At 39.3% G+C, this 23,430-nt stretch overlaps 1 protein-coding gene across 5 annotated transcripts in view; it reads left to right on the top strand.

Annotated features, from left to right (window-relative positions):
• Window positions 1-23,430, top strand: part of LOC128690449 (uncharacterized) — a 142,462-nt gene that overhangs the window by 118,096 nt on the left and 936 nt on the right. For 2 of the 5 annotated variants that reach the window (XM_070089730.1, XM_070089729.1), the window contains one exon: window positions 768-5,454. In XM_070089730.1, the coding sequence (XP_069945831.1) occupies window positions 768-1,227 (460 nt within the window). In that variant the 3' untranslated portion in view covers window positions 1,228-5,454. Of the gene's footprint in view, window positions 1-674; window positions 5,455-18,518; window positions 18,723-20,304; window positions 20,464-23,094 lie in introns of those variants that run through there. The other 3 variants (XR_011392578.1, XR_011392577.1, XM_070089731.1) reach the window with 3 other exon arrangements.

The raw sequence follows: 23,430 nt of genomic DNA, 5'->3' as shown, positions 1-23,430 counted from the left end.
GATTAGTATAATCAGTAAGGAATGTAATATATATATATCTCACAACCTTTTCCATTGTGTTCTTCCTGACACAAGAATCTGTTTGCAAACACTTTCTTTCTTCTAGCAAAGTCTTCACTTGCAATTCTGTCACAAAATACAATTTCTGATATAAATATCACTCACACCTGTTGCACCCTATGTATATAGTATACATAGAATGTATGTGATGTATGTGCGTGTGTTTGTATGTGTGTGTGTGTGTGTGTGACGAAATAAGTATCAGGTGATGGTCTTTAATGGGCAATTTCACGGGACCTGTAGTTGAGTAGTTAGTGGCAGGCTGCCAGCGGGACAGACATGTCAACAAAGCTTGGTATTGCTGGTGCTGTAGTGTCTCACACGTAGTTGCAGCTTCCCTCCTGCCACTCCATTGTTACTCAAGACTGCAGACTCGGTCAATAGTCTTGTTGAAGTCAGCACATACATAAAGTCCCCCCGTCCCTGTACATAACAGTTCACAAATTAATGCACGTTGTATGTCCCAGCCGGACAACTGCTGTAGATTTGTACAGGAGTAGGCATACTGCACGTCGTAATGACGTAGAACATCGGTGTTGTATGCTGTAAACCTGCCCAGCTCGAGCCAACCCATGTAGATAGCAACTAACACGCTCACTAACTCTAACTTACAGGTCCCGTGAATTGTAAGGTGTTAGTCATGAGTCCCTTACGTGAGTGTAATAGTGACGCTCCTATGATGATTGTTGACACCCCACTTCACTCAGGACGCAGCATGGACCTACCAAGAAGTACGTGCGTCGGAACGATGACGGGACCGCTTCTTCCTACGACTCGTCGTCTTCAGACGGTCACGGCCTCAACAAGTACTACAAGAAGGCCTGGGAGAACCTGCGTGAAGGAGGCGGTGGCGGCGGGGACCTGGAGAAAGTCAGTCACCCCCGTCTGGGGCGCACGGAGACTCTTGACCAACCAGACTTCAGGTCCACACGCTCAATGGGTCATGAGGGTCTCCGTGATGGCTCGGAGATGACTGTCAACGACGTGGCCGCCATGTACACCCGCCCGGAGAAGCGCCGTCACCACCACCATCATCATGGACACAGACATAAGTCAGGACGAGACACTGACCGGGACAACCACGACCGCCACGACCACCACGACCGCACAGATCGCCATGACCGTCAAGACCGCGACTGGCGCGATCGTGACCGCAGGAAGTACTAGGGGTAGTCGGCCACGCTCCTGGAACGATGCAAACGACAAAACCAAAGCACGCAGGGCACAAGACTCGGGGAAAGCAGTTGATGGTGACAAGCTTCCAGCGTCTACAGGCGACCTCCCTGGATACTACAAATTCCCTCTTGTGGCAAAATTAACAAGAAAGTTAAGAGGCACGTAAGTACCCGGTCTACTAATATGTTCATTTTCCCACTATAATCCACCTTGTCCATAATTACTATCGCATTTGCTTTGTTTCGTAAGGTGAAGTCCAGGATCTTTCCTTAATTCATTGTATATCTTAACAAATCTTTGAGGACAAATGTGTTGCAGAGATCTGAGCAAAGGTCAGACCTCTGCAACACAACTGTCCTCAAAGATTTGTTAAGATATACCATGAATTAAGGAACGATCCTGGACTTCACCTTACGAAACAGACAAAGCAAATGCGATAGTAATTATGGGCAAGGTAGATTATAGTGGAAAAAATGAACCAGTTATTAGAAGACGGGGGGGGGGGGAACTTACGTGCCTCTTAAGGCTACCAGCATTATATCTCGCTGTCTCTGCCACTTATATTATTGTCTGGTATGCATCTCATTGTAAATGAGACTACGACTAAGTTTAACGTTTATTTTAGAAAGCATCAGAGGGCTTGCTTATAGACAGTCTGAAGTCTAGCCTCCAACTTCGCTTGTTTTCCCCAAAATCGTTGAGAAAAACAAACTGGGTCACACTATTTTTTTTCCTTCCCTCGACTAAATGAACCAAAGGGTTATTATTTCTTCCCAGAATAGTCTTATGATTAGTGTTTTTCTCCTCCGGGGAAACTAGTAGATGAACCTGCTATTTGTAAAGTAAGCGAGGTCTGTGTTGGTTCTGACGACTCCAGTATCAGACCACCATCACTCAGAAGCTGTACTGGTCACTACTCCCGCAGCCAGATTCCTCGAAATGAACCCAGCTAGTTTCTCCTTATAAGAAAGACACATGAGTTATTTTTGTTTATTTACAACACTGGATTGACACGCAACATCAGAAGGACTGGAAAAGCTGCTCAATGTTCTTTAGTTTCATAATTACGGTAAATGGGTTCAATCACTCTTGCTCATCTCACCGAAGCATCGCATTGTTTCATGTGACTCTTCTTGTACTTCCTATGCATACGTTGTTAAAAAAAATCGTTGGTTAATGCCTTAGTCATAATTAGTTATAGTGAGAAAAATGTTAAATGGGATATTTGGTAAACCACAATGTTTCACCAGAGTACGAAAATACCTCTGAAAATGGTCTCCTTTCATTTCGAAAAAAGAAAATGGCCGGATCATTCACCAACGAACTTTTTGAACATGTGATGCAGTCATCTATGTTATTTATTGTTGCTAGTGTAATCTACAGGTGCTGGACATCAGGTATTCCCATGATGTCTCTCACATATGTTTTTTTTTTTCCAGTTATGTTATAAAGCAAATATTCTTAACAGGTTGTTCCTTCTTTTTTACTTGATTTCTTGCTTGTGTTTGTATAAGTGAAGTCATTTAAGGAAGCAACAAGACGAGGCGTTTTTTGTAACCCCAAAACTAAAGCTGCCTTGTTGTTCTTTCTTCATTTTGAACCTTAAATGGAAATAGGTTGGCATATGGCCTAATTAATCTCGGTACGTTGGTGCTAAGGAGAAAATGGTTGATGTTCCACTACATGACAGGTCACTGCATGCAGGTCACTACATGCCAGGTCACTACATGACAGATCACTACATGACAGATCACTACATGCTAGGTCACTACATGACAGGTCACTACATGACAAGTCACTACATGACAAGTCACTACATGACAGGTCACTACATGCCACGTCACTACATGCCAGGTCACTACATGGAGAAGACCCGGGCCAGGTTCCGTCCTGGGGAACCTACCTGGTACTCCACTGCCACCTTGCATAAGCCAAGCCACGTGATACCCCAAAATAAAGTAACTTAAATTGTTACATGCCATTATATGCCCCAGAGGCTACTCGCCAGAGCCCAGTTACTAAACCATTGCTGGTCATTACATGGCGGCTCCTATACTGAATTAATGACTCATAAGAAATTACAAAACGTACTTATGCTACATGATTCTCGCATGGGATAATTAACGAAAATAAGATTATGCTAACAGTGGATATCCTGCATAAGAGCAGTGCAAACAAGAAATTTATATAATTCTGGGGCGACTACATGTAATTTGTGACAGGCTCCAAGGCACGTCTGTAAAACATCTGGCTGCTGCCCTAAATGACAATGAAAAAATTAAGCTAAACATTAGTGTGGAAACCAGTTTTCTCACTGCTTTCTATGCCTTAAACCAGGGGTTCTTAACCGGGGATACCCATACCCCTGGGGGCTATGTGAATCAAATAATTGGGGTATGGGATTCGATTTCTGAATAATTAAAAAAAAAAGGTGTTCTGTTGCTAGCTATCCATATGTAAAGTGAAACCAAACTATTGATATCTTGAAATCATACTGGTACCTAACAAGATGATGATTTTGAGAGTCTGTTGACATCTTTTGCAATCATACTGGTACCTAACAAGATGATGATTTTGAGAGTCTGTTGACATCTTTTGCAATCATACTGGTACCTAACAGGATGATGATTTTGAGAGTCTGTTGACATATTTTGCAATCATACTGGTACCTAACAAGATAATGATGTTGAGAGCCTGTTGACATCTTTTGCAATCATACTGGTACCTAACAAGATAATGATTTTGAGAGCCTGTTGACATATTTTGCAATCATACTGGTACCTAACAAGATGATGATTTTGAGAGCCTGTTGACATATTTTGCAATCATACTGGTACCTAACAAGATGATGATTTTGAGAGTCTGTTGACATCTTTTGCAATCATACTGGTACCTAACAAGATAATGATTTTGAGAGCCTGTTGACATATTTTGCAATCATACTGGTACCTAACAAGATGATGATTTTGAGAGTCTGTTGACATCTTTTGCAATCATACTGGTACCTAACAAGATGATGATTTTGAGAGCATGTTGACATCTTTTGCAATCATACTGGTACCTAACAAGATGATGATTTTGAGAGCCTGTTGACATCTTCTGCAATCATACTGGTACCTAACAAGATGATGATTTTGAGAGCATGTTGACATCTTTTGCAATCATACTGGTACCTAACAAGATGATGATTTTGAGAGTCTGTTGACATCTTTTGCAATCATACTGGTACCTAACAAGATGATGATTTTGAGAGCCTGTTGACATCTTCTGCAATCATACTGGTACCTAACAAGATGATGATTTTGAGAGCCTGTTGACATCTTCTGCAATCATACTGGTACCTAACAAGATGATGATTTTGAGAGCATGTTGACATCTTTTGCAATCATACTGGTACCTAACAAGATGATGATTTTGAGAGTCTGTTGACATCTTTTGCAATCATACTGGTACCTAACAAGATGATGATTTTGAGAGTCTGTTGACATCTTTTGCAATCATACTGGTACCTAACAAGATGATGATTTTGAGAGTCTGTTGACATCTTTTGCAATCATACTGGTACCTAACAAGATGATGATTTTGAGAGTCTGTTGACATCTTTTGCAATCATACTGGTACCTAACAAGATGATGATTTTGAGAGTCTGTTGACATCTTTTGCAATCATACTGGTACCTAACAAGATGATGATTTTGAGAGTCTGTTGACATCTTTTGCAATCATACTGGTACCTAACAAGATGATGATTTTGAGAGTCTGTTGACATCTTTTGCAATCATACTGGTACCTAACAAGATGATGATTTTGAGAGTCTGTTGACATCTTTTGCAATCATACTGGTACCTAACAAGATGATGATTTTGAGAGTCTGTTGACATCTTTTGCAATCATACTGGTACCTAACAAGATGATGATTTTGAGAGTCTGTTGACATCTTTTGCAATCATACTGGTACCTAACAAGATGATGATTTTGAGAGTCTGTTGACATATTTTGCAATCATACTGGTACCTAACAAGATGATGATTTTGAGAGTCTGTTGACATATTTTGCAATCATACTGGTACCTAACAAGATGATGATTTTGAGAGTCTGTTGACATCTTTTGCAATCATACTGGCACCTAACAGGACTGGTGATAATAATGATTTCAACAGTCTGGCGAAGTGGCTTTGGGGACACACTGGGCAATACACTGGGTGTCTGTAATCGTAAATTTTTTTTTTAAAAACTCCTGCATCAAAATAATTATTTACATCACCGAGCTTAGCCTGTCGTGCCAATAAAGATATAATGTTATTATTTTTTCTCCTAGCTTGTATCAATCATCCCCTCTCAGCGACCTACGTCGCTTCATGTCATCGTCATCTTCATAGTTATTAAAGTAGTTCTCTAAGTGTAATCTCTGGAGGCATTAATTATTTATTTTATATTGTTGTAGAGAATTATTATCAGGTAGGTAAGATTCCAAATAGTCTCCGAGAAAGTGGAGACAGTGTGTGAGGGTCAAGAAAGGGTAGATAAACGACCACATAGTCTCCATGACAGTTTGGTGGTCAATGAAGGGTAATTAAATGACCACGTAGTCTCCACGACAGTGTGGGGGTCAAAGAAGGGTAGATAAACGACCATATAGTTTCCAGGACAGTGTGGGGGTCAAGAAAGGGTAGATAAACGACCACATAGTCTCCAGGACAGTGTGGGGGTCAAGGAAGGGTAGATAAACGACCACATAGTTTCCAGGACAGTGTGGGGGTCAAAGAAGGGTAGATAAACGACCATATAGTCTCCAGGGCAGTGTGGGAGTCAAGGAAGGGTAGATAAACGACCACATAGTCTCCAGGACAGTGTGGGGGTCAAGGAAGGGTATATAAACGACCACATAGTCTCCAGGACAGTGTGGGGGTCAAGGAAGGGTATATAAACGACCACATAGTCTCCAGGAGCTTAAGGAAGACATTCCCACAATGCCTTCGAGATGTGTTGTTAAAGTGTGTTATCGATTATAAACTAACCCACAAATCAGAAATTTCTGTGACTCCAGGATCGACAGTAACGTCTAGTTTCTATTTCCACTTTGCGGGTTATTTATAAATTGTTCCAGCCACAGTACTGTGACTTTCATCTTTGTTATTAGTTCTAGTTGCGGGTGAATATTGTATTTTATTCCTCTTACACTGTATGTATTCTGTATTAATACAGCAGCGAGAGAGTTGCCCAGAAATAACATTAACGTTGTATGTGCAAAAGAATAATGATGAATAAATTACGCTTAACGAAGCTGCACATTAAAAATGTTGGTGTAAATGTTGTGTATGAGACATAATAAAGTTTATGTATGTAAAACGAATTTTTTTTTACATTTTTTGGGGTCATATTTGTATTTTTTTAACGTTACTCATTTTATTTCTCTTCGTTTACCACATATGAACGGTATATGTATACCAATACTCCAGTTAGGTAAATGGACACGTTTCGAGCATTTAGATAGCTTATTTAGGGCACGTTTCCCTCGCCGGGTACTTGATCAAGCATGACCAAACTTGATCAAGCTTTTCCCAAGCTTAGTCAAGCTTGGAAAATAAACTCCCCACCAACGGAATATATCCTAAAGAAGATATCTTAACGTTGAAAATGCGTAAGTTAACCTAAATCTATCACATGCGTTAACTGAGTGATGGAGGCGACGTGAAAGAAGAATCAGTAAAAGAAAATTAGATTTTCTGTCTGTAGTCTACACAGGATGGTCAAGACTGCAGTTTAACTGTGCACTCTCAGTAGTAAGATAATCCTTGAAATAAGAGTCAAGATAAACTCTAAGTGTATATACACCGAGATGAGGAAGGTGACAGCTAAACTAACGCTGCTAACGAGTGTTGCAGACAGCCTGATGAGACATATGTTTGTAATTATAGCTTCAGTATCTTTAATTTTTGTGAATTTTATCACTTTAGCTGCTAAATTATGCACAGAGATGCAGGCAGAAGAGACGGAACATGTAGAACTTAACGTTCAGCAACCAAACGTTTGGTATGTCAATGGGCATTCCCTTTTTTCCTCAAGTCCTTAGTGATTTATACATTTACAAGATCGAGAGCCTTTGTTGATGTCAACTTCAGGAGGTTAGTCGATGGCTGCTGATTGAGGGTCCACACCTGAGGAACTAGGTAAGCCTGGGAAGGCTCAAGCACTTTGTGAAGATGCACAGGTCGTCGTGGGCTTCCAGCTTATCTGTTTTACCTCCCCATCCTTCACAGGTTATTCAATTTGCTTTCGAGAAGTGCATAAACTAACCAAAAATCAAATACCCCATTTAAATATTAAAATAATAATATTTTCGTCCTTAAAAAAAATTATTCTAATTCGTCACTCGCATCACGAAATAATAATGTAGAGGAAAAAGAATGTGAACGCACTGTTGATATTCAAAGCTTGACAGTGAGTAAGGACAATTAAGTGAACACATCAGGGGCGCCTGCAATTATAAGTTTGCCAACCTCTACAATTGCCTATTATTTGTTGTTTATTAAGACAAATTAGACAAGACATTCAAAACGACACTAAACAGTGCAGCGCATGTCGCGCACCTCAATTAACATGACACCTTTATTGAGGTACTGGATCATTTTACCTTCAGTAAATTAGCTCATTGTACAGAAGTTGATTATTTTTTAAAAGCTTCAGTCGTTCCCACACAAAGGCAAAGTAACCCATAAGGCAAAAATATAATTATCATTGGAAGTGTCATGTCGTAAACACAGAATAATCTTTCATCGGGACAACTCTTCGTTCTGGTAAGATCTTTATCAAGTCAAACAGAGGATGCGAAAATGTTATTTCTTATGGCCTGAAGCTTTAAGACTCACTCGCCGTGAGTTCAACCCCCCACCCACGGTATGTTTTTTTTTTATGCTATTTTTATTCTGATATTAAGCATAGGGCTATTACCACAGTGTTGTAACATACAGTGCTATCACATATAGTGCTATTTCTGTAGTGTTACATATAGTATTAATACCACGGTGCTATTACCAAAGTACGATAGTAATAGAACAACTATAATAATAGCAATATAATAATGATAATACTTATTCCACTACAATAATAGCAATATAATAATGATAATACTTATTCCACTACAATAATAGCATTAGATGTATAAAGACTGCAGTAATAGCATTATCTGTAATAGCATTGTATTACTAGCACTATAATTATAGCCCTAGAGTAATTGCACTGTAACATCACTGTGGTAATAGCAGTATAGCAACAGAAATCCAGTAATAGCACTATATGTAATAGCACTATGGCAATAGCATTATGTAATATTAATATTAAAATCTGCTGTGAAGGAGAAACGCTCCGGCCAGGAGGACATCCAAGTGTTCACACGTTTCCCTCACGAACTTGTCAGTATTGTTCACTATTAATGTCTGTCATAGTGTCATGATAGATTCTCCAGATGGCTTGGTTATCCGAGGAAATGGAGTTATATTTTCCAGATTCTTGGAGGAGCACTGCAGCAGGCCTACTGGCCCATACAAGGCAGGTCCTTATCAAGAGCAAACTCTCCCAACCAGGCATCTGTCCAACCTTTTCCCAGAGCTAACCCTACGACTTTACCGCTTCCTCATGGATATAACAGTAGTCATAGATATGTAGATGATGTCTCTCAGAAAAACTTGATGTCAAGTTCAATAAATGGTTTACGTGGTTTAACGTACACAAGTGTTTACCTACGGATAGATACTTGCCATTTGCTTTTCACTTACTGAGAGTCCGAACACTTGCAGGAACTACTGAAGGAGCTCACGAGACAGTCATACAGCCTCACTCTTCCCCATCCCCGTAACGAAGCGACACTCAACTACACACTCCACTGGTCGTGGACCGGGCCGCGGGGGCGTTGATCCCCGGAATGCCCTCCAGGTAGATTCCAGGTAGATTACAGACTGATGATAAACTAAAATATTCTTTATCCCCCAACTAAGAGTGGTCGACCACACATTTTTCCTCTTTCTCCTCTTGCTTCTAATTACCCCCCACCTTTCATCCTCCCATCCTTATTCACTCCTTCCCACCCTTCACTCTCCCTTCTCCCTACTCTGTCATTACTCTTATAAAGACAATCCAAAAAAAAAACTAGCAACTTGTATGTAGTTTACGGTTCTTAGAAACCACATAAATATTTAGAAGATAGCTTGACCAGCAGTAATATGAAGGTGGGTTCAGAAGAATGATTAATGAGTGTGCTTTGAGCTCTGATCAATGAGGTTTCAGAGGATGATGGCGCAGGCGTGAGCTCAGGTCCACCAAACCTTCAGTACCAGACACTTCACTCTGCTCTTTCTTCTTCCCCTGCCAACACCTCCTTCAGGTAAGTCTGGTGCGCGTATCTGATAAAGAAAAAAGATGTTGAAAGCATTTAGAAAATTGTTAGTCTTAAGAATAAAACCACACAATAAAAAAATCTAGGTTTGTTGATGAATATTTAAGATTTTAGAGATAAAAGGTATAAACTACCGACACGATGGAAAATAAACACAACTGTTGAATAATGTGATCCTTTATTAACTATGTGAGCGTAACATAGTTGATAAAAGATCGCACTAGAGTGCATTTGTGATTATCTTAAATTTAAGATCAATTTATTGGTCAGTCTCTCGTGAGTGAAGACGCCTCTGTAATGGAAACATAAACACATATGCAGTTTAATGTGATTATTGACAACGTTTCGCCCACACAGTGGGCTTTTTCAAGTCACAAACAGATCTACCTGGGGTGGAAGGTAGATCTGTTTGTGACTTGAAAAAGCCCACTGTGTGGGCGAAACGTTGTCAATAAAGGATCACATTAAACTGCATATGTGTTTATGTTTCCACTGTGTCGGTATTTTATACCATTTATTTTCAACGCCTCCGTAATAACAACACATCAGTCCAGCAACAAGGCACGCCACTGTCCTTGCAATATTGACATGCCACTACCCTAACAGGCTACCATTATCTAACTGAAGTAGACCGTGCAATTTTTTTTTGCAAAATACTCGACGTTATAGTTACGACGTTCTTTTAAAGTCCGTAAATATTATTGTGGTTAATTTTATATTCTATTACTCCATTGCATCTTAGGAAATAATACCTAAGGTATAATCACGGTGATTTTTACCTCATGTTAGAGTAAATAATTACTCGTACATTATATCCTAGAATGAAATTAATTAAAATAACGTGGAATTAATCAAAATAACGTGGAATTAATCAAAATAACGTGGAATTAATCAAAATAACGTGGAATTAATCAAAATAACGTGGAATTAATCAAAATAACGTGGAATTAATCAAAATAACGTGGAATTAATCAAAATAACGTGGAATTAATAAAAATAACGTGGAATTAATCAAAATAACGTGGAATTAATCAAAATAACGTGGAATTAATCAAAATAACGTGGAATTAATCAAAATAACGTGGAATTAATCAAAATAACGTGGAATTGATCAAAATAACGTGGAATTAATCAAAATAACGTGGAATTAATCAAAATAACGTGGAATTAATCAAAATAACGTGGAATTAATCAAAATAACGTGGAATTAATCAAAATAACGTGGAATTAATCAAAATAACGTGGAATTAATCAAAATAACGTGGAATTGATCAAAATAACGTGGAATTAATCAAAATAACGTGGAATTAATCAAAATAACGTGGAATTAATCAAAATAACGTGGAATTAATCAAAATAACGTGGAATTAATCAAAATAACGTGGAATTGATCAAAATAACGTGGAATTAATCAAAATACCGTGGAATTAATCAAAATAACGTGGAATTGATCAAAATAACGTGGAATTAATCAAAATAACGTGGAATTAATCAAAATAACGTGGAATTAATCAAAATAACGTGGAATTAATCAAAATAACGTGGAATTAATCAAAATAACATTTAAAAACTATAAATGAACGTCGTAACTACAAGGTCGTAGCATTAACAAAAAAAATCACAGAATCTACTTCAGTTAGAGAATGACACTTGGTAGGGTCTCTTAGGTGCCCTCCTGGGGGCCCTCCTGGGGGCCCTCCTGGGGGCCCTCCTGGGGGCCCAGCTCCGGTGATGAACCCCTCAAGGGAGGTTCCTTGACCCTGGTGAGGGGCTCATGATCTAGGGAATTGGATCTGTGCTCTGGTTTCCCCCCCCCCATAGATGCGCTCTATAATCCTACGGGTTTAGCGCTCCTCCATGATTACAATAATAATAATATATCCGATGACGAATTTGGCTAATTTCTTAACGTCTGAGGTTGATCACGTTTCAGGGATCCATTATCAGCCTTCTGTACCGTTTCACTGTTACATTTACCCTTATTTTTTTTTCTTCCGTCCTGCGTGCTCTCCTGGGTGCTTACCCCTAAGGGTTTAGCGTTTCCTTTATGAATATTAGGTACTTTCCCCCTCCTAAACCCCCTCCCTCCTCTCCCCCTTCCCCTTCTCACCAGATCCATAACTCTGCATACTATTTAAATTTCCTAGCTTTTATTTTCACATGCCATAAATCTTTCATATTTTTTTCTTCCTTACTACTGATTTTAGCAGTACTAACTTCCTAATCTTTTACATCCATTTTTTTTCTTAGCCTTTACACCATTTCGAAGCACATTCGTATATTTACTAAATCCTTATGATGCAATCAATCTCTGGGAGAATAGTAAACAACTGTTGCGAGACGTTATTTACAGGTATACTCTTGTAGGCTCGTATATCCCTTATAATGTTGAGCAGCAGGTTTCTTTTCAGTGATAAATTTGTTATTCCTTTGCATGGTGACTGAATCAGCTCCTCAGAGCCCCTGTACATGGACTGCACCAGTGAGATACCCTCTCGTAGCTTCTCCCTTCGTCAGGCCATTAAATGCTCTCCAGTCGTGCATAATGATACATTGTACTCAGTTGGTTTTCCTAATGTGAAGTTTGTTGCCTCTGTCTCCCTGTGTGTGTGTTTTTTTTTTTTTTTGTGTGTGTGTGTGTGCGTGTACTTACTTATTTGTGGTTGCAGGGGCCAGTTCATAGCTCCTGGCCCCGCCTCTTCACTGACTGCTACTAGGTCCTCCCCCTGTTCCAGCCTCCACTACGTCACTTTCTAGGCTATTCCACTTCCTGACAACTCTATGACTTAAGAAATACTTCCTAACATCCCTTTGACTAATCTGAGTCTTCACCTTCCAATTGTGACCCATTGTTTCTGTGTCCCATCTTTGGAACATCCTGTCTCTGTCCACCTTGTCTATTCCACGCAGTGTGTGTACTCACCTAGTTGTGGTTGCAGGGGTCGATTCATAGCTCCTGGCCCCACCTCTTCGCTGGTCGCTATTAGGTTCACTATCATAAGAATATAAGAAGGAACACTGCAACAGGCCTACTGATCCATGCGAAGCAGGTCCATGCCACCCCACGGCCTAGAACAATGACCACCTAGTCAGGTCATTTTCACTCAAGGAAGGAGCACGGAACCAGACCCAGCAGCACAAGCTAGTCAGGTCCAACTCACACCCACCCACACTCACTCATGTATTTATCTAACCTATTTTTTAAGCTACACAACGTTTTAGCCTCTATAACGGTGCTCGGGAGGTTGTTCCACTCATCCACAACTCTATTACCAAACCAGTGCTTTCCTATATCCTTCCTGAATCTGAATTTTTCCAACTTGAAACCAACTTGTTCTTATGTTCTTATTGCTACGAGGCACATGTGCAACTCTTGGGTATCTTTATTGATAATAAAGATACCCAAGAGTTGCACATGTGTCTAATTTATCAACGTGTCTGTTCTCTGAACCATTGATCTACATTGCTACGAATCCTGTCTTGGCTGAATATTTTCAGCACGCTATTTACTTCCCCTTTATTTATTCCTGTTTTTCATTTATACACCTCGATCATATCCCCCCTAATTCTACGCCTGTCTAGAGAGTGCAGATTCAGGGCCCTTAGTCTGTCCTCATAGGGAAGATTTCTGATACATGGGATCAACTTTGTCATCTTCCTCTGTACTTTTCCAGTGCATTTATATCCATTCTGTAATACGGTGACCAGAACTGTGCAGCATAATCTAAATGAGAGCCTCATCGTACTTCTTCTTAAAGCTATGTTTGGATTCTCCATCTACCACTTCATTCTCCAGGTCGTTCCACTTCCTGACTACTCTAAGACTGAAAAAACACTTCCTAACGTCCCTGGGACTCATCCTTGTTTTCAACTTCCAGCTGTGACCTCGGGTTCCTGCTCACCTTCTCAATTCCTCTCAGTATTTGGAATGTTGTTATTATATCACCCAGAGTCCTTTTCTCTAGTGTCATCAGGTTTCTTCCAGTAACCTCTCCTCATTGGAGATACCCCTTAGCTCCGAGAATAGTCTCGCTTATAGACTTCTGTACTTTCTCCCATTTCTTGACAAGCTGGACAAGATGTGGGTTCCACACTGGTGCTGCATACTCTAATATGTGTCCATCTAGTATCTATCTATCTATATATATGAAGTCAACACTTAGAACTTTGCATTTGTCTATATTAAAGTGCATCTGCCACTTCTCCGTCCATTGCATCAGTCTATTCAAATCATCCTGGAGTTCTCTAATGAGGACACTAGAGCACTCCAGGATTATTTGAATAGACTGATGCAATGGTCGGAGAAGTGGCAGATGCAGTTTAATATTGACAAATGCAAAGTTCTAAATGTTGGACAGGAAAATAACCATGCCACATATAAACTAAATAATGTAGATCTTAGTACCACTGATTGCGAAAAGAATTTAGGAGTTCTGGTTAGCAGTAATCTAAAACCAAGACAACAGTGCATTAGTGTTCGCAATAAAGCTAACAGAATCCTTGGCTTCATATCTAGAAGTATAAATAATAGAAGTCTTCAGGTGGCTAAAGCTCCCGCTTCACACACGGAGGGCCCGGGTTCGATTCCCGGCGGGTGGAAACATTTCGACACGTTTCCTTACACCTGTTGTCCTGTTCACCTAGCAGCAAATAGGTACCTGGGTGTTAGTCGACTGGTGTGGGTCGCATCCTGGGGAACAAGATTAAGGACCCCAATGGAAATAAGTTAGACAGTCCTCGATGACGCACTGACTTTCTTGGGTTATCCTGGGTGGATAACCCTCCGGGGTTAAAAATCCGAACGAAATCTTATCTTATCTTATCTTATCTTATATCCTTGGTTACGCCTCATTTAGATTATGCTGCACAGCTATGGTCACCATATTACAGAATGGATATAAATGCTCTAGAAAACGTACAGAGGAGGATGACAATGATGATCCCATGTATCAGAAATCTTGGTATAAACCTTGGTAATAAATACCGACAAGTTGGTTTAGAAAGACACGTAAGCAAACACTATGACATATTTATTAGCAAACGTTTCGGTCCTGGGACCTTGATCACTTAGATCAAGGTCCCAGGACCGAAACGTTTTCTAAATCAGAAATCTTCCCCATGAGGACAGACTGAGGGCCCTGAATCTGCACTTTCTCGAAAGGCGTAGAATTAGGGGGGATATGATCGAGCTGTATAAATGGAAAATAGGAATAAATAAAAGGGATGTAAATAGCGTGCTGAAAATTTTCAGCCAAGACAGGACTCGCAGCAATGGTTTCAAGTTGGAAAAAATTCAGATTCAGGAAGGATATAGGAAAGCACTGGTTTGGTAATAGAGTTGTGGATGAGTGGAACAAACTCCCGAGTACCGTTATAGAGGCTAAAACGTTGTGTAGTTTAAAAAAAAATAGGTTAGATAAATACATGAGTGGGTGTGAGTTGGACCTGACTATCTTGTGCTACTAGGTCTGATGCCGTGCTCCTTCCTTAAGTGGAAGTGACCTGACTATGTGGGCCATTGGGCCAATTCGGGGGGACAACGACCTGCTTCACATGGGTCAGTAAGCCTGTTGCAGTGTTCCTTCTTTCTTATGTTCTTATGTTCTTATATATCACTATATATATACTTACCTTGAAGAACTTCGCGTATCCAAGTGACTTACATTTTCTGTAATTAATGAGACAAGATAATAACATCGCAAATTCCTAACTGATAATAAATATTCCATGATAGAGAAGGTGTACAGGTGGCTGAGCGGGGTCGTTCATCACAACGACCTGCACACCTGTAGTAATCAAACAACAGTTTTTCTTTACTCTTTTGTTTTGAGCTGACACTACACATATTGATGAATTAGACACACGTGCCACACTTGGGTGCCTTTGCAGTCGAAACTCCTCGTCTCCTCAGCAGGCTTTTCCACTGACATTGTTCACCTTACTCTCTAACTTGCTAGCTATTATTAAAAAATGCTGAGATGTAGCAGTCACTCCCCTATAATCACGTACATCCACAAATCAACCCGTCAGTGTTTTATCCACCAGTTGACAGTATTTAGTTTACCTCGATTCATATTCATTCTTTCCTAGAATGATGTTTTATATATCAAACCAACGTTTAAACGCAACTCGTTTTATTTCTAGTACTCAGAACTTTCTACTATACCAACTACAACATTATCTCTGACATTATCATCTCATAAACAGTTATTCTCTTGTGATGAATGGTTTTGAAAACCGACAAGTTGAAGAATGAGACACTTATGCACCATATGGGAATCTTTATTTAGGAAACGTTTCGCCACACAGTGGCTTCATCAGTCCAATACAAAGCAGAGAGGTGCAAGAAGAGGAGGAGAATGAGGTAATCAGTCCGTCAGCCTGGAGTCGATGTGTTCAGTCCATTAAAATAAACGTTCCACCTCCCAGCATCCCTCTATACATACTTCTTTTATTTCCATGCATATAAATACTCGCTGTTATCTGCCCCTCCAGACAGGAAATTTAAAAAATCTCTCTGTGTTTACAGATTCATCAGTCAATTAAAATTATATCTTTCTTTCCCATTTGTCGCCCGAATTGTCTACATCACAATTTTATTTTCAACCAGAGAGTTCTTCAGTTTAAGCATTTGTACCTTTTTTTTTTATTTAAAAAAAAAAAGGCAGATTGGACATTTCTTTTACTCTTCTAGTTCTCATTTTTTCTTATCCACTGGAGGTAATTACTTACATCTACTGTCACGGGAAATTTCAAACCACTATTTAATATGTTTCAACCAGTGCCAAGAGCTACAGCTTTCTTTCATTTAAAAACTTTGAAAATCGGCCTTTTTCTTAACATCATTACTGTATCCTCGCACATTCCAAAAAAATAAAAATCAAACTGCTCTGTTTTTTTTTTTTACAAATTACATACAGAAAACGGCTATAGGCAGACCCTTATATTTCGGTCGCACGCTTTCCATAAAACACACATACACACACACACACACACACACACACACACACACACACACACACAGCAGTAAGACAAGAGAGAGAGGGGTGGGTGGATTGCATTTTCTTGGACTGCAAGAAGGCGTTTGACACAGTACCACACAAGAGATTAGTGCAAAAACTGGAGGACCAAGCAGGGATAACAGGGAAGGCACTACAATGGATCAGGGAATACTTGTCAGGAAGACAGCAGCGAGTAATGGTACGTGGTGAGGTGTCAGAGTGGGCACCTGTGACCAGCGGGGTCCCACAGGGGTCAGTCCTAGGACCAGTGCTGTTTCTGGAATTTGTGAACGACATGACGGAAGGAATAAACTCCGAGGTGTCCCTGTTTGCAGATGACGTGAAGTTGATGAGAAGAGTTCAGTCGATCGAAGACCAGGCAGAACTACAAAGGGATCTGGATAGGCTGCAGACCTGGTCCAGCAACTGGCTCCTGGAGTTCAATCCCACCAAGTGCAAAGTCATGAGGATTGGGGAAGGGCAAAGAAGACCACAGACGGAGTACAGTCTAGGGGGCCAGAGACTACAAACATCACTCAAGGAAAAAGATCTTGGGGTGAGTATAACACCAGGCACATCTCCTGAAGCGCACATCAACCAAATAACTGCTGCAGCATATGGGCGCCTGGCAAACCTCAGAACAGCATTCCGACATCTTAATAAGGAATCGTTCAGGACCCTGTACACTGTATACGTTAGGCCCATATTGGAGTATGCGGCACCAGTTTGGAACCCACACCTAGCCAAGCATGTAAAGAAACTAGAGAAAGTGCAAAGGTTTGCAACAAGACTAGTCCCAGAGTTAAGAGGTATGTCCTACGAGGAGAGGTTAAGGGAAATCAACCTGACGACACTGGAGGACAGGAGAGATAGGGGGGACATGATAACGACTTACAAAATACTGAGAGGAATTGACAAGGTGGACAAAGACAGGATGTTCCAGAGACTGGACACAGCAACACGGGGACACAGTTGGAAGCTGAAGACACAGATGAATCAAAGGGATGTTAGGAAATATTTCTTCAGCCACAGAGTAGTCAGGAAGTGGAATAGTTTGGGAAGCGATGTAGTGGAGGCAGGATCCATACATAGCTTTAAGCAGAGGTACGATAAAGCTCATGGTTCAGGGAGAGTGACCTAGTAGCGACCAGTGAAGAGGCGGGGCCAGGAGCTTGGACTCGACCCCTGCAACCTCAACTAGGTGAGTACAACTAGGTGAGTACACACACACAATATACACACACACACACATATATATATATATATATATATATATATATATATATATATATATATATATATATATATATATATATATATATATATATATATATATATATATATATATATATATATATATAACTACAAAGGAAAGCAAAGAAATACCATTTTTGTCAGGTTTACATTTTCACGAAAGAAACATGACCTACAAATCACAATTCATATCAGTGATGTGATTTGTTGTCGTTGCACACCAACCCGTCATGGATTTATTTGCTGCGTAAATAAAGTTTTGCTGCCATGTTGTAAACTTTGACACATATTTGCTGGGGTAATTTTTCAAGCTGTAAAATTTACACAGTGGTCCTTCCGCTTCATATAAATCATTTAAAGTGCACACCTTCTCTTGCTAGCGTTGTATTATGTTAAAAGAACCCTCCCCCCCATTATATATATATATATATATATATATATATATATATATATATATATATATATATATATATATATATATATATATATATATATATATATATATATATATATATATATATATATATATATATATATATTTATAAATATATATATATATATACATATGTATGTATTTCATACAATGAATATAAATAGGATTAGTAACACTTAAGACTTCTCTCCTTCCATACGTAGGTACCCGAGAGAGGAGCGGCAGGTGCTAGGCTCGGGAAGTGACCATGAAGGCGACTGGTGTAGTGACGGTGATGATGGTGGTTGTCGTGGCGATGGTGGTAGTGGTGGTAGCGAGGCAGGACTCTGCTACCTACACTGTCAGGAGAGGAGCTTCTTTCTCCTCCCGTATGTCTGTGTGGAGGCGTGAACGGGCTCATTCTCCGTGTAAGTGCTTGTTTTTTCCCACTCATTAATTGGAACATTAGAAAGGAGGAGCACTACAGCAGGCCTACTGGCCCATACAAGGCAGGTCCTTCTCAAACTCAAAAATATTTGCCCAGCCCATTTTTAATGCTACCCAAGGAATAAACTTTGATAACCATAACTCATGTGCAAATCCCTCTCGACTATTTTTAGTACACTCTTGTGAATGACTTATAAGGAGTTGTTGTTTTTATAAAAACAACAACAATTGCAATAATAGTTATAATAATAATAATAATAATAGTAATAATAATAATAATAATAATAATAATACTATTATTATTATTATTATTATTATTATTATTATTATTATTATTATTATTATTATTATTATTATTATTATTATTATTATCATTTTTATTATTATTATTATTATAGCAGCAACAATAACAATGATAATAATAATAACAATAATAATTTTCTCCACCACTCCTTGCGTTGCCGTCTTACACACACACACACACACACACACACACACACACACACACACACACACACACACACACAGAGGGGTCAGTCCTAGGACCAGTGCTATTCTTGGTATATGTGAACGACATGACGGAAGGGATAGACTCAGAAGTGTCCCTGTTTGCAGATGATGTGAAGTTAATGAGGAGAATTAACTCAGACGCGGATCAGACAGGTCTACAAAGTGACCTGGACAGGCTGGATGCGTGGTCCAGCAACTGGCTCATAGAATTTAACCCTGCCTAATGTAAAGTCATGAAGATCGGAGAAGGGCAAAGAAGACCGCAGACAGAGTATAGGCTAGGTGGCCAAAGACTGCAAACCTCACTCAAGGAGAAAGATCTAGGAGTGATTATAATACCGAGTACATCGCCAGAAGCACACATTAACCAGATAACTGCTGCGGCATATGGGCGCCTGGCAAACCTGAGAATGGCGTTCCGGTACCTCAGTAAGGAATCCTTCAAGACTTTATACACTGTGTGCGTCAGGCCCATACTGGAGTATGCAGCACCAGTTTGGAACCCACACCTGGTCAAACACGTCAAGAAATTAGAGAAAGTGCAAAGCTTTGTAACAAGGCTAGTTCTAGAGCTAAGGGGAATGTCCTATGTAGAAAGGTTAAAGGAAATCGGTCTGACAACACTGGAGGACAGGAGGGTCAGGGGAGACATGATTACGACATAGAAATTACTGCGTGGAATCGACAAGGTGGACAAAGACAGGATGTTCCAGAGATGGGACACAGAAACAAGGGGTTACAATTTTAAGCTGAAGATCCAGATGAGTCAAAGGGATGTTTGGAAGTATTTCTTCAGTCATAGAGTTGCCAGGAAGTGGAACAGCCTAGCAAGTGAGGTAGTGGAGGCAGGAACCATACATAGCTTTAAGATGAGGTATGATAAAGCTCATGGAGCAGGGAGAAAGAGGACCTAATAGCACTCAGTGAAGAGGCGGGGCCAGGAGCTGAGTCTCAACCCCTGCATCAGCAATTAGGTGAGTAGATGAGTACACACACACACATGTGAGTTTAGTGCTTCCGCTGAATCCCAGTAAAGAGATTCTCTGCCCGCAGGTCGGTGTAGAAATATGTGCTTAGCGACGTTAAACTGCACGGCAGTGTCTGTGTGGGTGGAGAAGCCAGGGATGGTCATGTGTGACTTCACCTCAGATCACAACACTCTCGATAACCTCGTTCACTCTACTGCTGGAGCTGTCTTCCTCTTCCTTACAGGTGACCTTCTATACCAGGGGAGGATCTTAGTAAGAAAAGGTTGGATCTTAGTAAGAAATGGTTAGATCTTAGAAAGAAATGGTTGAATCTTAGTAAGAAATGGTTAGATCTTATTAAGAAAAGGTTGAATCTTAGTAAGAAATGGTTAGATCTTAGAAAGAAATGGTTGAATCTTAGCAAGAAATGGTTTGATCTTAGTAAGAAATGGTTGAATCTTAGTAAGAAGTGGTTAGATCTTATTAAGAAAAGGTTGAATCTTAGTAAGAAATGGTTAGATCTTATTAAGAAAAGGTTGAATCTTAGTAAGAAATGGTTAGATCTTAGTAAGAAAAGGTTGAATCTTAGTAAGAAATGGCTAGATCTTAGTAAGAAAAGGTTGAATCTTAGTAAGAAATAGTTAGATCTTAGTAAGATGTGGTTAGATTTTAGTAAGAACTGGTTAGATCTTAGTAAGAAATGACTGGATCTTAGTAAGAAACGGTTGGATCCTAAAAAGAAAGAGTTGGATTTTAGTAGAAAGGATTGAATCTTAGTAAGAAAGGGTAGGATCTTGATAAGAAAGGGTAGAATCTTAATAAGAAAGGGTTGGATCTTAATAAGAAAGGGTTGGATCTTAATAAGAAAGGGTAGGATCTTATTACGAAAGGGTAGGATCTTAATAAGAAAGGGTTGGATCTTAATAAGAAAGAGTAGGATCTTAATAAGAAAGGGTAGGATCTTAATAAGAAAGGGTTGGATCTTAATAAGAAAGGGTTGGATCTTAATAAGAAAGGGTAGCATCTTAATAAGAAAGGGTAGCATCTTAATAAGAAAGGGTTGGATCTTAATAAGAAAGGGTAGGATCTTGATAAGAAAGAGTTGGATCTTAATAAGAAAGGGTAGGATCTTAATAAGAAAGGGTAGGATCTTAATAAGAAAGGGTTGGATCTTAATAAGAAAGGGTTGGATCTTAATAAGAAAGGGTAGGATCTTAATAAGAAAGGGTAGGATCTTAATAAGAAAGGGTTGGATCTTAATAAGAAAGGGTAGGATCTTAATAAGAAAGGGCAGGATCTTAATAAGAAAGGGTAGGATCTTAATAAGAAAGGGTTGGATCTTAATAAAAAAAGGGTAGGATCTTAATAAGAAAGGGTAGGATCTTAATAAGAAAGGGTAGGATCTTAATAAGAAAGGGTAGGATCTTAATAAGAAAGGGTAGGATCTTAATAAGAAAGGGTAGGATCTTAATAAGAAAGGGTTGGATCTTAATAAGAAAGGGTTGGATCTTAATAAGAAAGGGTAGCATCTTAATAAGAAATGGTAGCATCTTAATAAGAAAGGGTTGGATCTTAATAAGAAAGGGTAGGATCTTGATAAGAAAGAGTTGGATCTTAATAAGAAAGGGTAGGATCTTAATAAGAAAGGGTAGGATCTTAATAAGAAAGGGTTGGATCTTAATAAGAAAGGGTTGGATCTTAATAAGAAAGGGTAGGATCTTAATAAGAAAGGGTAGGATCTTAATAAGAAATGGTTGGATCTTAATAAGAAAGGGTAGGATCTTAATAAGAAAGGGTAGGATCTTAATAAGAAAGGGTTGGATCTTAATAAGAAAGGGTAGGATCTTAATAAGAAAGGGTAGGATCTTAATAAGTAAGGGTTGTATCTTAATAAGAAAGGGTAGGATCTTAATAAAAAAGGGTTGGATCTTAATAAGAAAGGGTAGGATCTTAATAAGAAAGGGTTGGATCTTAATAAGAAAGGGTAGGATCTTAATAAGAAAGGGTTGGATCTTAATAAGAAAGGGTAGGATCTTAATAAGAAAGGGTTGGATCTTAATAAGAAAGGGTAGGATCTTAATAAGAAAGGGTAGGATCTTAATAAGTAAGGGTTGTATCTTAATAAGAAAGGGTTGGATCTTAATAAGTAAGGGTTGGATCTTAATAAGAAAGGGTTGGATCTTAATAAGAAAGGATAGGATCTTAATAAGAAAGGGTTGGATCTTAATAAGAAAGGGTAGGATCTTAATAAGAAAGGGTAGGATCTTAATAAGTAAGGGTTGTATCTTAATAAGAAAGGGTTGGATCTTAATAAGTAAGGGTTGGATCTTAATAAGAAAGGGTTGGATCTTAATAAGAAAGGGTTGGATCTTAATAAGAAAGGGTTGGATCTTAATAAGTAAGGGTTGGATCTTAATAAGAAAGGGTTGGATCTTAATAAGTAAGGGTTGGATCTTAATAAGAAAGGGTTGGATCTTAATAAGTAAGGGTTGTATCTTAATAAGAAAGGGTTGGATCTTAATATGTAAGGGATGGATCTTAATAAGACAGGGTTGGATCTTAATAAGTAAGGGTTGTATCTTAATAAGAAAGGGTTGGATCTTAATAAGACAGGGTTGGATCTTAATAAGACAGGGTTGTATCTTAATAAGTAAGGGTTGGATCTTAATAAGAAAGGGTTGGATCTTAATAAGTAAGGGTTGGATCTTAATAAGAAAGGGTTGGACCTTAATAAGTAAGGGTTGGATCTTAATAAGAAAGGGTTGGATCTGACTAGCGCTCCTCCATCCCTATTCTCTTATGTTATTATGTTCCTGAATGATATTAATAATAACAATAATAATTTGTAATGTTTTTTGAAAGCAATATTTTCCAGATAAATCCTCGGTAACATCCGACAACGAAACAACAGCAACAGCAACAGCAACAGTAACAGCAACAGCAAAGGGGAAGGGAGAAGCCACGTATGTGGCGACAGAAACAACAACAGCAGAGGTAACAACAGCAGCAGCAACAGGAGAAACAGCCACGGGAGGAGTAACAACGTCAGCAACAGGAGTAACAACATCAGCGACTCTCGATACATCAGGTACCACTGTTGGAGCATCAGAGACAACACAAACCCTACCAGCTACACCAACAGCTGCAACAACAGCAACAACAACAGCATCACTACAGCAGACATCCCTGACAGATAACGGAACAACATCGT

Source organism: Cherax quadricarinatus, chromosome 29, assembly GCF_038502225.1.
Source record: "Cherax quadricarinatus isolate ZL_2023a chromosome 29, ASM3850222v1, whole genome shotgun sequence".
NCBI lineage: Eukaryota > Metazoa > Arthropoda > Malacostraca > Decapoda > Parastacidae > Cherax > Cherax quadricarinatus.
The sequence above is the reverse complement of the archived record's forward strand: the minus strand, read 5'-3'. Positions and strand labels throughout refer to the sequence as shown.